We start from the raw sequence: 12,478 nt of genomic DNA, 5'->3' as shown, positions 1-12,478 counted from the left end.
TTTAAACGCTGCCTCTACTCAGCTCGTAAGATCTCTTGCAACTAAGCGCCTCCTTTATTAAGAGCGAGGATATTTGCAAGGCCAGCGATCGCTTTGCATTTGCTGCTCCCGGCAAGCGTGGGCCCGGCCCCCCCGCCTCCCGGCCTGGGAGCTCCGGCCTCCCTCCCCAGCACGCGGGCTGGAGGCAGTGTCCCCTGGCGATAGGAAGCGGTGTCCCCAGGGTCCGGGGCGGTGTCCCCGGGCCAGCCGCAGGCCCTGCCCGGTGCCGGTGCCGGTGCCGGTCCCTCAGCACGGCCAGGCCCGCCCGCCCGGCCTCCCCGTAGTGCCCCCGAGCCGCTGCCCTGGCGCCAGAGCGGCGCACCGCCCGCCGCGTGCCGCTGCCCTGCCCGCGGCGCGCCCCCTGGCGGGCGGGCGGCTCCGCACGGGGTAAGACGCCACTCACACCCCCTCAGGCGGCCTTTAAAATGAGGAAGTTCTTCCCCTAGTTCTGCCTGCTGATTGGTCGCGGCGTCCCGCGCGGGCGGGCGCCGATTGGTCGCGGCTCCCGGGTGGGCGGGGCGGCGGGCCGGGGGTGCCGCGGCGGGCGGGGCCGCTCTGGTCCGGCCGTGGCGGCGGGTGCGCGTGGCGGGGCCGGGGCCGCGCCCGCCCGCCCGGGGCCGCGCCATGAAGAGCCTCAAGTCCCGCCTGAAGAAGCACGAAGCGATCATCGGGGGCAGCACGGTGGGTGCCGGCGGGGCGGAGGGGAGGGAGAGGCACCCCCAGCGGCGAGGCGGTCAGCGCTGGGGGCCCGGGGCTGCTGGGCTCTGGCGCCGTGCGAGCCGGTGCCCCGGGTTACCGGGTGGGGCCGAGCTCTGCGGGTGGGACACGCCGCTCCGTGGGGAGGGGGCTGCGGGAGGACGGGGGGCTCTGCTTGGGTGTAAGGCCGGAGAGCCGAGGCGTGGGGTCTGGGGACTCCGGGGGGCTGTGGGTGCCTCGGGTGGGAGCGGCGGAGGGGGTCGGCGTCCGGGCATCGCCCGGAGCAGAGCGCAGCGGTCCCGGCTCAGCGGGGAGCTGGGGCTTTGCTGGGGACAGCGTGGAAGAGCCGGGATAACCTGGGGAGAAGCGAGTCGGTGGGAAATGAGGTTTTCTGTGGCAATTTAAGAACCTCGGCGGTGGGGGGAGCTGGGCTTCAGCGGGCTCCGGCGGTGCGGGAGCAGGGGGTGCCCTGGCTCTGGGCGCCGGGCCGGGGGTTGGCTCCGAGCACGCACACCGCACCTGGCACCAGCCCCTTGCCCAGGCTGCCCCGGCCGCTCGGAAAACAAGCATGTGAACGCATGTTACCTCTGGCCCCAGCAGAAGTTAACACCTTGGATTTTTTTTCCATAAGATCTTTGGGAGCCACTGCTGAGCTGTGGCTGGCAACCTGCCCTGGGGCTTGCCGAGATGTGTGTTCGTGGCATTGGCAGCGTCTTGTTCGATGTTAGTAATGTCTGTGGCAAAATCGGAGCACTTACCCAGTGCACAGAGGGAGGATTGACTTGGAAAGTGGGCAAAAAGCTTTCAAAGTGGTTAGTGACTTTATGCAGTTGCAATTTGTGATCATCCACACTGGGAATACTGGGCCTGGGGGAGTCGCAGCCTCTGGGAAGCGGGTACTTCTGTGGTGGTGCCGTTGTCTGTGTCTTGTTCTCCATGGCTTCCAAATCTTGGGCTAGTCTTAACTGGATTTAACTGACTTTATTGGTTTTCTCTTTTACTCGATTCATCTCTACAGGTGACTTTTGATGAGAGAGGTCTATTGTCACAGAAGAAAGCTATATTTGGAAATTACTTTGTGTGGTAAATCACCTTTAATTGTGACCATTCGGTAAATGCTTCTCTGGGAGCCTGCTGTGGGTTGCACTCCTAAGCCTATTACTGTCTTCCTGCACTGATTTGCTGAACTTGCTGCTGGCTACGTGGAACTGCGGAAGAGGGCAGGTTAATACGATATGCTGACTTGTGTCAGTTGTCTTTTAAGATATGAGCTGTCTTTTAAAATACTCCTGCAAATTTGTATTGGATCTGAGACTAGGACTTGAAAATAATAGCTCATTTGAAAGATATGTAGATATTCAGGCTTGTGAACTGCTGACTGACCTCGTCTGACACAAGGACAGCGCGGCGTGGAAGCGCATCACTGTGCACAGGAGTGATTCACAAGTCTGTTATGATACTCTGTAATGTGTAGGCTGGCACTGCTTTATGTGATTCATTAGTTGTCCTATACTTCAGAACTATTTGTTATTTCAGACTAAGCCTACAATATTTAAATTTAAACACTTACAGCGTTCATATTTGTTTTTGAATAGACGTGGAGATTTTTCACTTCTGTAGGTGAAGGCTCAACAAGCCTTCCTTTCAAAGTAGGTTTGAGCAGCCTTTGTGCTTTTAAGAGCTGAAGTTATTCTGAAATACATGAAGGAAAATTACTTTCACCGTGATCCTTTAAAAACTGGGGTTTGTACCCATGATGTACTCATTTCCCCTGTTGATTACGTATTTTGGTTATGTGATCGCTCCACCGGCTAATCAAACACCAACTTACAACCTTCTATATGGGGGGAAAAAAAAAATTCATCTGCGTGGGTGCGTGTTAATAGTGCGGCTGAATGGGGATGGTTGGGAAAAGCCGGGTCGCTGTTTCTGAAGGAGGGGAAGCTCCACGGATCTGCTGGAAACCAGTAAAAGAGCTGCCTGTTGGAGAAACCTCATCCCTCTCCCGTCCCCCCCAGTGCTATTTCCTGGGGGGCGGAGAGAAACTTAATCCTCTCATCACGCTTCTGAAAACTTTCCTCCAGGTTAAGGTAATAGTTACGCGCCCTCTGTGATCTCCTGGGAACGGCTTTCTTACCTGTCTTGTGATGGAGGGAAGCTGCGAAAAGCAGGAGAAAGTAAAAATGATAGTTAATACCAATTCCACAGTTATCCAGAATGTTGTGTCTGCAAATGGAATTATCTGATTTTTGCCAGCTCCAGCTGGCTGGTGCTTGGAAAGTAATCCGAGCGGCCGGTTCGGTAACTTCAGTGCTCTGAATAGTGAGACAAATGCTCCTCATTTCCCGTGGTGGAGGCTGGAGACTTTAACAGCAGATTCTGTAGAGCCCGAAGCCTCCAGGGCACATTCGTCACTGTCAGCCAGAGAATGATGCCTCATTCACCTCCGTTTACAAGATGGATTTTAATTATTATAGTCAGTCCTGTTGGGGTGACTGCAGCAGCGTGTGCTGCTGGTATTTCTGAGATTCCAAAATACATGGATGTTTGTGATCTAGTGATCTAGCTTGCGTTTAGGAAATGTGTTCTTCCAGTAAAGTTAGAAATTCTGTCTGTAGCTATACACAGAAGAAGCAAATAGGAAGTGCCCACAGGTTGGTTTTTCTTGAGAAGATGCTGGGAAAAAGGTTGGTTTATTGTTTGATAAAGTTATTTTTGTTTCAGACCTTTGCTAACTGACCCTCACTGATGCGATTCTGACTGTTGGCCTCTGTGGGTGGTCAGGAAAGGTTGCCTACTTATTTTTTTTTTTTTTAGCACTTGGGAAATAGCTGTGGAGGTGTTCTGTGAAACCCGAGGTGCCTCATTGTATGAACGTGGGGGAGCCGGAGCCGTGTCCCCGGGCAGGGCAGGGCTGCTCTCGCTGGGGCTGTTTGCATCCCAAGATACGTCATGAGAGCCGGAGCTGGCCTGAGATACACACGCACCGCGGAAATCAGCAGCGCTGCCCGCGAGTCATGAGAAGGAGCAGGTGTGAAACCACGCAAAGGCCTCTATCAATCCTTTCTCCTCCAGGAAAAGTGATGCGCTTTTTTTTTTTTTAATTAAGAGAAACAGAACATCATATATAATTAGCAGAAACCATTGTGCAAGAAACAAAGGCAGACGTCTGAGCGCTTGTCCTGGTATGATGATCTGTGGTTATTAAATTAGTACCTGGATAAGTTCTGTAGTTAGTGACAGCTGAACTTGTTTAAGGCCGTGGAGACTGCCCAGTGCTGTTAACTGGGTGACTTTCCCCCGGGTAAGGAGGGAGCTCTGTGGGTTGACCCAAAACACGATTAGCGGCAGAGGGCAGGTTGCGGCGATGAGGAACGACGCGCACCGGGACGCAGACGAAGCGGCGCACGCGGGCAGAGAGCTTGTGAGCAGCGAGGGCAGAGCAGCGAGCTGAGCCAGGCTGAGGCCTCTTTATTAGCCACTGACAGTTCATAGGATTTACAGATACGGGCCTGGACTAAGATGTTACATAAGATGTTTTTCCAATAATTGTTATTAAAAACACACCACACTCATGTTTGTTTCAGTTACGTTCCCACTCGTTCACAGACCAGGCCCAAGGACATTCACGCATCCCATGCACTTGGGAGCGGTCATCCAGCCCGGGATACCATTCTCACGAGTCTGGGCTATCACTCTTTACAATTATGAGAAACGTACTTCAGCACAATCTGTCCAAGGCCCTTTATATTTTGCTATGATCTAATTATGTTAGTACTATTTCTTTGACCGTGCAGCTGGCCCTGTTAGTGTTGATCTTCCTTGATCATCCAGGTGGCTGGAACCGCACATCTTGCTTTCCCACAGGAGGTACCACCTCTTGTTCTGATCCCACCGTTTTTATTGAGGGAACGAAAGAACACTGTTTGTCTGAGTATGCTGATTGATCAGCAACACTCTATCTCTGTATGTACAGCAGGATAACTTTGTTAAAAATGATTTGTAGCACCAGTGTGCTGTGGAATACACACTGGTAACTGAAGGAATGAAGTAAAAACCCCATGTCTGGTAACCTAGTTTGAACTGAAGATTCAAGATCACTCCTGTGTTGAACTTCTTAAACAAAACAAACTCGTGCTGCTGGTAACACGCATCAGTTTGTAAATGAACAAGATTTGCATGGCACTTTGTCACCGCTCTGTGCAAGGACGGAACAGTTTCTGTTGGCCACGCTGATCACAATGCTATGACCTCTTGGCAGAATTTTTCCAGCATTGCTGCTGTTGGCCGGAGCAAAGTTGCTTTTTCCTCTTCCCTGCCGTGGGCACGCAGAGGTGACTTTGCAATCCCATCTTCAGGCAGCCCAGCCCAGAGTCAGCACCACTGTCATATTCAAATATCAAACCCTAGGCTGTGGTTGCTCTTTAGGGTATGTTTGCATTCCAGAAAGCTTTATTGAGCCTCATGTTAATGTGTGTGTTCCTTGGAAAAAAAAACCCTTTGTGATTCATTTGCATTTAGTTAAATAGAATTATATGCTTGTTTGATGTTTGTGGTTGCTGTTGAAGAAACATGGGTTTAGTCAAGACGGGCAATTTTTGGTGCAGCAAAAGCTTTCCTGTGCAGCCTTTTTGCAGGTGCATTATAATTTTCAGGCTCATTACAAAGAAGGGGTATTTGTTAATGCTTTATCATTTTGGAATGTAGCAATTTAAAAATATTTTAAAAATTGGGGGTACAGCAAGTGCAAGTGTACAAGTTAAATGTCCTTAGCTGCTTTGCAGATGTACTTGTGCAGATAAGGCTGGTTATCTGTTTCAAGTTCATCTGACCTTTTGCTCAGATATAACTTATGTAGTACTTGACAGTATTTAAATATTAATATTTATTAGCAAGCAAATTCTTGCAATATCTGAGAGACTGATATTGTCTCCATATTTTCATTACTTAATGGAGGCCACACAGGACTGAGTCAGACCGTACCACGGCGTTCCCTTCTCCGCAATGTGAGGCTGCGTGATGAATGTAATAGTCAGGTTGTGTTTCATCACCCCTGATGTTTTCTGATGCTCCATTATGAATAAATGGAAGAACACAAATCGGTTGGTCGTGCGCAAGTGGTGATGCTCTCCTTGCTGTCAAAGGGCGCAGTGTTCTTTGTGTGTAAATCCAGCCTCAGTTACCATAAAACGTACTCAGACTGTTTTAAAATGCAGCTGCAAACCCACAGGCTTGTTCCCAGAGTGCGTAAGTAGTTCTGATTGCTTTCGTTAGTGTCCAAGTTGGTCTGTATCTCAGGGCTGGGAATTTGAGCGTGTTTTGTCAATAAGGTGCACTTGAGTTGTATGCTGGCAATACATGAGGAAGTTTTGTTTAAAACCAAAACCAAACCAAACAAAATTGATTTTTTTTTTTTTAATTGTAGTGGACTGTGCTTCCTTTGGGAGCTATATGCAGTGTTCTTTGACACTTGCACTGTATCTTGTGCTGTTGTAGCTGATGCTGGTGGTTTTTCTCCCTACCCCAGCTAGTTGGTACGTGTCACTCCTTGCAGATGGACATGTGCTATTTGACACAGATTTAAGCCCTTGTGACGGTTTTGAGAGAACTGTTTGACATGCCACGTAGATAGCTGGAAGTAGATTTGAATACTTTCCTGATACTTAATAACTTGATCTTGGTGCGATATGCTGACTTGAAGAAAAATGCCCTAAGAACAGGGTGAAATCATGAACATTTCTGGTGAGGTTTTAGATGGTTACTGCTAGTTTTGCTGTAACCTGTTCGTTAGGAGACTCTTGCCTGTATGAGTTACAGGATGCAGTTATATAGAACCAAGCCATGCAACAGCACAACTGTTACTATGGGTTCTTGACGTGAGCATTTTGCGAGTGCCGCAGAACCAGAGCAGGCCTAGGAAGGCTGTTATTTTTGACCGCTTGTTACATGAAGCCTCACCCACTTTATAGCATTCAATGACTTTTCCCGTAGATGGAGAAATGGCAGTAAATGAGGTGATAACACGCTGCATGTGGGAACCTGCGGCTGAAACAAGAGCCCTCTGTTCAAGCTGGGGCTGGTTTCCCTTTGCAGACTAAACAGTCCCTCTTACTCCTGCGGTTTTAAACTCCAAACAATTTGTATGTGAATAGAAACACATCCTCACAAGCAAGATGTGCTTATAAAATATCAAATGCCGTTCCACCACGCTCTCCCAGCTGAGCTGACCCTTTCCCAAACCTGGTATGTGCAGGATTTTCAAGGGAACTGCAGATGAGCCAGGCGCTGCAGGACAGGGGGGTATTGGCTGATGTGCAGCTGTACCAGAGGGGGAAGCCGCACCTGGTGCACATCTTTAAAAAATAGTTTCAGTAGCCTAACCTGTCCTTCCATTTTGTCACTTTGTGCAGTTTTTAAATAAATCAAACTACTTCAAAAGCAATTGTCATTTTGTGCCATAAAATAAATCACAGGGTGTGTCTGTTCGGATGTTGGTTTTAATCACAAATGCACTCTGACCTCCGTAGAGTGAGCAGGAAAATTGCATGTGCGGGCTGACAGATGAGCGGAGCCTGCCCTTCTCAGCGGCGCTCGGCTCCCAGAACACGTGTGCCAAGTGTCTCCTTTAGCAGCGAGTGCCCGCCTGTCTCTGTGGGAAACCGCATGGGACCTAAACCGGAAAAATCAGAGTCTTGTGGCAAAGATGGGCCTAAAAATAATAATTCTTGGTCTCTTCTTTGATAAGACTTATTCTATTTAATGACCTTCACAGACTTTAGAAACTGCAGTTGTAGTTTTGTAACTGTTCCCATAAAAATATGACATTAGTGGGTTTTTTTGTCTAGATAACTTTCAGGACCACTGGTATATTTGTGAGCGGTTGCTGTAGGTGGGGGTGGCGGGTTTGACCAGAGCTCTGTGCTCAGTGTGGTTTATGTGCTTATGTCACCCGCTAATGGCATTAGAGGAGGATGTGTCCCCGTTGGGTTTTTCTGTTAATGGGATTATCTGCCTGGCCCAGCAGTGCCGGGAGCTGGTTCACTTTCACAGGTTTATGTCAGCTTTCAGGATGAAGGCTTTAAGAACTGCTTTGAATTACAGCTGGTATTTCTGAAGTGAGTTAAATGACTGCTAAAGACTGCCCATGTTTTATTTAAACTTGCTGTTTATTACGTATCCAGTGTTTTGCAGCTATGTAGGCAAAAGCGTTTGGAGACTCTGGATGAGCAATAATTCCCAGTCCAGGTGCGAGTTTCCTGAGCAATACTTCTGTTTCAGCAACAACTTAATTTGTCACAGTTTTTTCCACTGCAATATTAAGACCAGTATTTCTTGTGGCCCTGGCCCTCTATTATCTTATTGAAAAGGTTAGTGTGCTCTCAAACAGGAGTTGTGTCTCATGGGTTGCGCTCAGACTGATGAGCAGAAATCTCTTCTCGTGGGTTTTTGCTGCCATGAAGAGTCTTGAAAGTTCTGCTCTGGCTGCTAGAATTTTACTCTGGAGAATACTTGGGCTGAGAAGTCTAAGCAGAAGAGCTGCTGGGATTCGAGGGTTGCGGATTGCTTTCCAAAGGCCTGCAGGGCTGGGATCTCTATCCCGTTTGAGTCCCTGTAACCCCAGTATTATTCTCTCCTCTGTCTCTTGGGCGCTTTATTATCTCGAGTTCCTGCATGGGGACCCGTGGGTGGCCGGGGGCACAGCGATCCGTGCGTGGCTCCGGGGACACCACCTGCTTTGCTTTTTGTGGTTCAGAGGGACAAGATGCTCAGTAACTCCATGCTCAGATTCCCTAAGTATGGTGCTATGTTTATTTACTCATAAACATACATCCTTTAACAATAAAACTTTAAACATTATCTTTGCTAGTTGCTTCTCAGGTTGTAAGCAGTGTACAAATATATATATATATATAGTAGCAATACTGTACACTTTCCAGTGCCTTCAGTGACTAGAACATATTGTCTTGGTTTGCTCAGAAAAGTGAGGGTAATTAGTCTGGGTACCAAACATGTCATGAGTGTAAATATCTCTAGCGGCCGTTGCTAATGGTCTCACTGCTCTCATCTTTAAATACTTAATTGTAATGATGGATGAGGAACAGCGTGGGTTTCCAAGCCTGGAGTTTGAAGAGTCTCCTGTAAACCTGGATTCTGGATGATGCCGTGTGCTCCCCTCAGCAGACAGCCCAGGGTGCTCGTTGATGTTTGTTACCTGCTGGCGGAGGGCATCGCAGGCTGGGAGGCTGCAGTCACCTTATGTGATGGTCCAAAGGCACCTTTGAAATGAGGATTGCGAGTAGGTAAGGTAGCTCGGCTTCTTATCTGTTAAATATCTCGTAAGATAAGAGATTTTGGGCTCAGAGAATAGAAACAGGTAATTGTTCGTGCAGCATGTAGTTGTACTGTCCCTTACCAAAGCATGCTGAGGGTGCTAAAAGCTTACCTGTACTTGAGAAAAAAATGGATAAGTTAACAGAGCAATTAATTCAGAATTATTAAGCTTGTAGGTAGATTCCCCCTAGCCCGGGAAGTTTAAAGCATTGGTTGAAGGCTAGGAGAGCATTTGGGAAAGTATTCTGTGGTTGTTCAGTTCGCTCTTTCTGAGCACCGGTGTGTGTGTGTATCTCTGAGGGTGGTGTGATACCAGAGGGATGGACAGTGTGTGCACACCTGATGTGTCTGCTCAATATGAGCCCTCAAACTGAGAGCACATCAGATAGAAGCTGATAGGAGCAAGCGCTACATTTGATCCCAGCCAGATGGTGGAGATGGGATATTCCCTTATCTTTGCAGACCTGGAGCTGGGAAGAATTTTTGGCAGGCTGAGCTTAGGAGAAACAGGTGCTGTGTGTTAGGAGAAGATGGGCAATATTTGCCTTGGCTAGGCATCTGTAGTGGGTTCGCTGATTTAGTACCTCTTGAGATCTGTGCTGCTGGTGTAGCTGATAATGGTCTTTGTTCTGAGGAAAAAAAAAAAAATGTCTGAATTAGGTTTCAAACTTTGGTTACACTGAAAGAATGCAGCACAAGCACAGTTCCTGAGTTCCCACCCTTCGAGCTGTCTGAGATCCGGCCGCCGTGGAGAGCGGTTGCAGGGGTGTGAGTTCACCGGAGCTGTTGCGAGGGCCGGGCCCGGGCTGGCGGGGCGCTGGGGACAAGCAAGCCCAGATCTGGTGGTCAGGACTGTCTTGGGAGGGTCTTCAGCATGAAGGCGCTGCAGGGGGAGTGCAGCTCACGAGTGTCTGCAGGCGGATTAAAATGGACACCAGGGAAAGCTTTGGGGTGAATAAATCAAAGACGCTACACCTGGAAGGGATAGTCTTACTGATAGTTTCTCACCAAACCGATTTCAGTCAAGGTGTGATGTGTGGTTTTTTTGTTGTTGTTGCTGTCATTCGTAAAGAGCATTTATTTTTTCCTCCGAAATGCCATTTTTAGCTTGAGCAGACAGACTTGGTTCTGGTCAGAAGACAGCTGGAGGTGACACGGTCCTGGTGATCACTGTGCTGTTCTGGAGTGGCTCTGTCACGTACACGGTAATTGCAGAGGACTCTTGGCGGGTTCTGCTCAGAAACACATTAGTGCTGCGAGGCCAAGGGCTGGTGCCCAGCGAATGATGTGGAATAGTTTAGAAGCTGCTGGGAAAGAGTCAATTTGTGCAGATACGAGTGAGTGATTTTAAAAATCTCTGTCCCCCGAGAAGACCCATTGATGAGGTGGTTTGCAGTCTCTTACGCGTGTCCTCCGGGGTGTGTGGATGTGTTTCTCCGCACCGTGTTTCTCTCCTGCACACAGAACAGTGCGTTGCTTGTCGTGTTGGCCTAGTCCTCTAAATACGGCACTTGGGAGATCTCCATTGAAATTTAAGGCTTGTGAGAGTCTCCGTCTTCCCTGCTGTTAATCGACGTGCTGTCTATTTAATGTTTTGACAGCCTCCGTGACTCCTCTCATTTCACACGTTGGGAGACAGGCTGGCAGCAGCAGTAAGCTGAAACCAGGTTCTATTCAGAATGGGTTTCATCACTGGAAAAGGAGTTTTGGTTGGTGTGGTTTATGTTGTGGTTTTTTTTATTTTTTTAAGCGGAGGCATGTGTGTTTTCTAATTTAAAATCGGTTACATTTCTGTCAAAATAAGATCATGCATTCCATCTGCTCTGCAGTTGTAACTGTCTGCAGTCTGATCGTGAGTCTGGTTTCAGCTTTGTGGTGTGGTGGAATGGGAAAAAATTACTCCTGCGAGTATTTCAGTCCTCCTGTGTTATTAGTGGTGACACGTATGACCTTCATTAATGTCAGCGGACAGTTAATTCGTCCAATGTGTTTGTTATTTTAAAGTGAGTGTTTGCATGTCTGCAGAACATAACACAGTAGTAAAGTTTCATGCATGCTTGTCTCCTTAGTTAAGGTTAAATCTAAAATGCATTACTCAGGGCACAGGCATGCGGAGAATGTATTAATAGCTATTGCTTTCTATTGCTCGGCTATCAAGTACTGGATTATCAGAAAATAGATCTGGGCTGATGAGACTGTCTACGTATTGTTTACGAGATATTTCGGCTCTGGGCAATATTTACTAGTGGGTCGGAGCCGATCTGGCGTCTGTCCCCGCGCACCCGCCGCTCGGGAGCGGTTTCTTGGGCCGCTGGGCTGGACAGGCCGAGCGGCCGGACCCGCGAAGGCCGGGGGTGGCCCGTGGCTTTTTTTAAGAGTTATGAAGTCTGAAGATGATCCTGAAGATGGAGAAAATCTCCTTGGGGACCCAAGCTAAGTGAAGGATGGAGCAGGGCGAGCTGAGGGCGGTGCAGGGAACCCCTTTCTCCGGGCGCCCCGTGTGAGCTGCGCCGGGTGCTGGAGCTGCGGCGGTTCGGAGCTCCATGCGAGAGAAAGCGATCGCTTCTGGCAGCACCACGGCGCGGCGGCCACGATGACCTGTTGGTTTTCTTGTGCAGCCAAAGACACAGTAGGTATCCCGGGTTTCACATCAGTGGCGGTAGCTTACAACTGCAAACATGCAAAAGCTTGAATTTTGTAAATGTTTTGTAACCGTTTCTTTTTAATTAATGTGTCTTATATCTGTCTTTAACGATTCCTCCTGTGAGGAATTTTCCTTGCTTGGGTGACATTTCATTTAGTACCTATAGGAAATGGATACGATTTACTTAAGTGTTACAACCATAGGGGAAAAAAAATTTAAGATTTTTTTTTTTTTTTTTTAAATAACACTCTCGTTAATGAGAAGACTTATGAAATGGGAGCAAGGCGTGGTTGTTAAAAGGTTTCCATAGGTTTGAGTGAGTTTGTGCTGCAGGTGTGAGCTGCAAATATGAAACTCGGCAACCTAAACCCCGAGGCAAACACGTGAGAAGCGCTTTCCCCTCAGGGTGCGAAACGTGTCATGCGCGAGAGGATTTGGAGGAAACGGAGCTCGATGCTTTGCATGTGCCGTTTCTAAGGTATTTAAAAAGAAAAGGCAGGGTGTTCTGGCAGGGGGACCCTTGCCAGGCCCCCGCAGCGTGTGCGGCTTTGCGGTGAAGGGTCACGTCGCCAGCGCTGTGACTTCCTTATGCCAGCCAGGCTGCCTCGGCTTTTAAGCTAATGGGTGTTTTAATTGATTGACAGATCGGTACCGCGCTTTAGCTGGGCAGCACTAGTGGTTGTAATTTCATTAGATGTCTATTTTTGTTACTTCGTGTCACTTTTAGGAAGTATTGTACTGAGTAAGCTGTTGCTAAGACTTCATGAC

General features: G+C 48.6%; 1 protein-coding gene across 6 annotated transcripts in view; it reads left to right on the top strand.

The window, feature by feature from the left end:
* Window positions 1-558: 558 nt before the first annotated feature.
* Window positions 559-12,478, top strand: part of UACA (uveal autoantigen with coiled-coil domains and ankyrin repeats) — a 33,024-nt gene continuing 21,104 nt past the window's right edge. For 4 of the 6 annotated variants that reach the window (XM_065642199.1, XM_065642201.1, XM_065642198.1 and 1 more), the window contains exon 1: window positions 559-720. In XM_065642199.1, the coding sequence (XP_065498271.1) occupies window positions 664-720 (57 nt within the window). In that variant the 5' untranslated portion in view covers window positions 559-663. Of the gene's footprint in view, window positions 721-1,799; window positions 1,819-11,329; window positions 11,696-12,478 lie in introns of those variants that run through there. The other 2 variants (XM_065642202.1, XM_065642200.1) reach the window with 2 other exon arrangements.

Source organism: Caloenas nicobarica, chromosome 10, assembly GCF_036013445.1.
Source record: "Caloenas nicobarica isolate bCalNic1 chromosome 10, bCalNic1.hap1, whole genome shotgun sequence".
In the NCBI taxonomy this organism is placed as follows: Eukaryota; Metazoa; Chordata; class Aves; order Columbiformes; family Columbidae; genus Caloenas; species Caloenas nicobarica.
The sequence above is the reverse complement of the archived record's forward strand: the minus strand, read 5'-3'. Positions and strand labels throughout refer to the sequence as shown.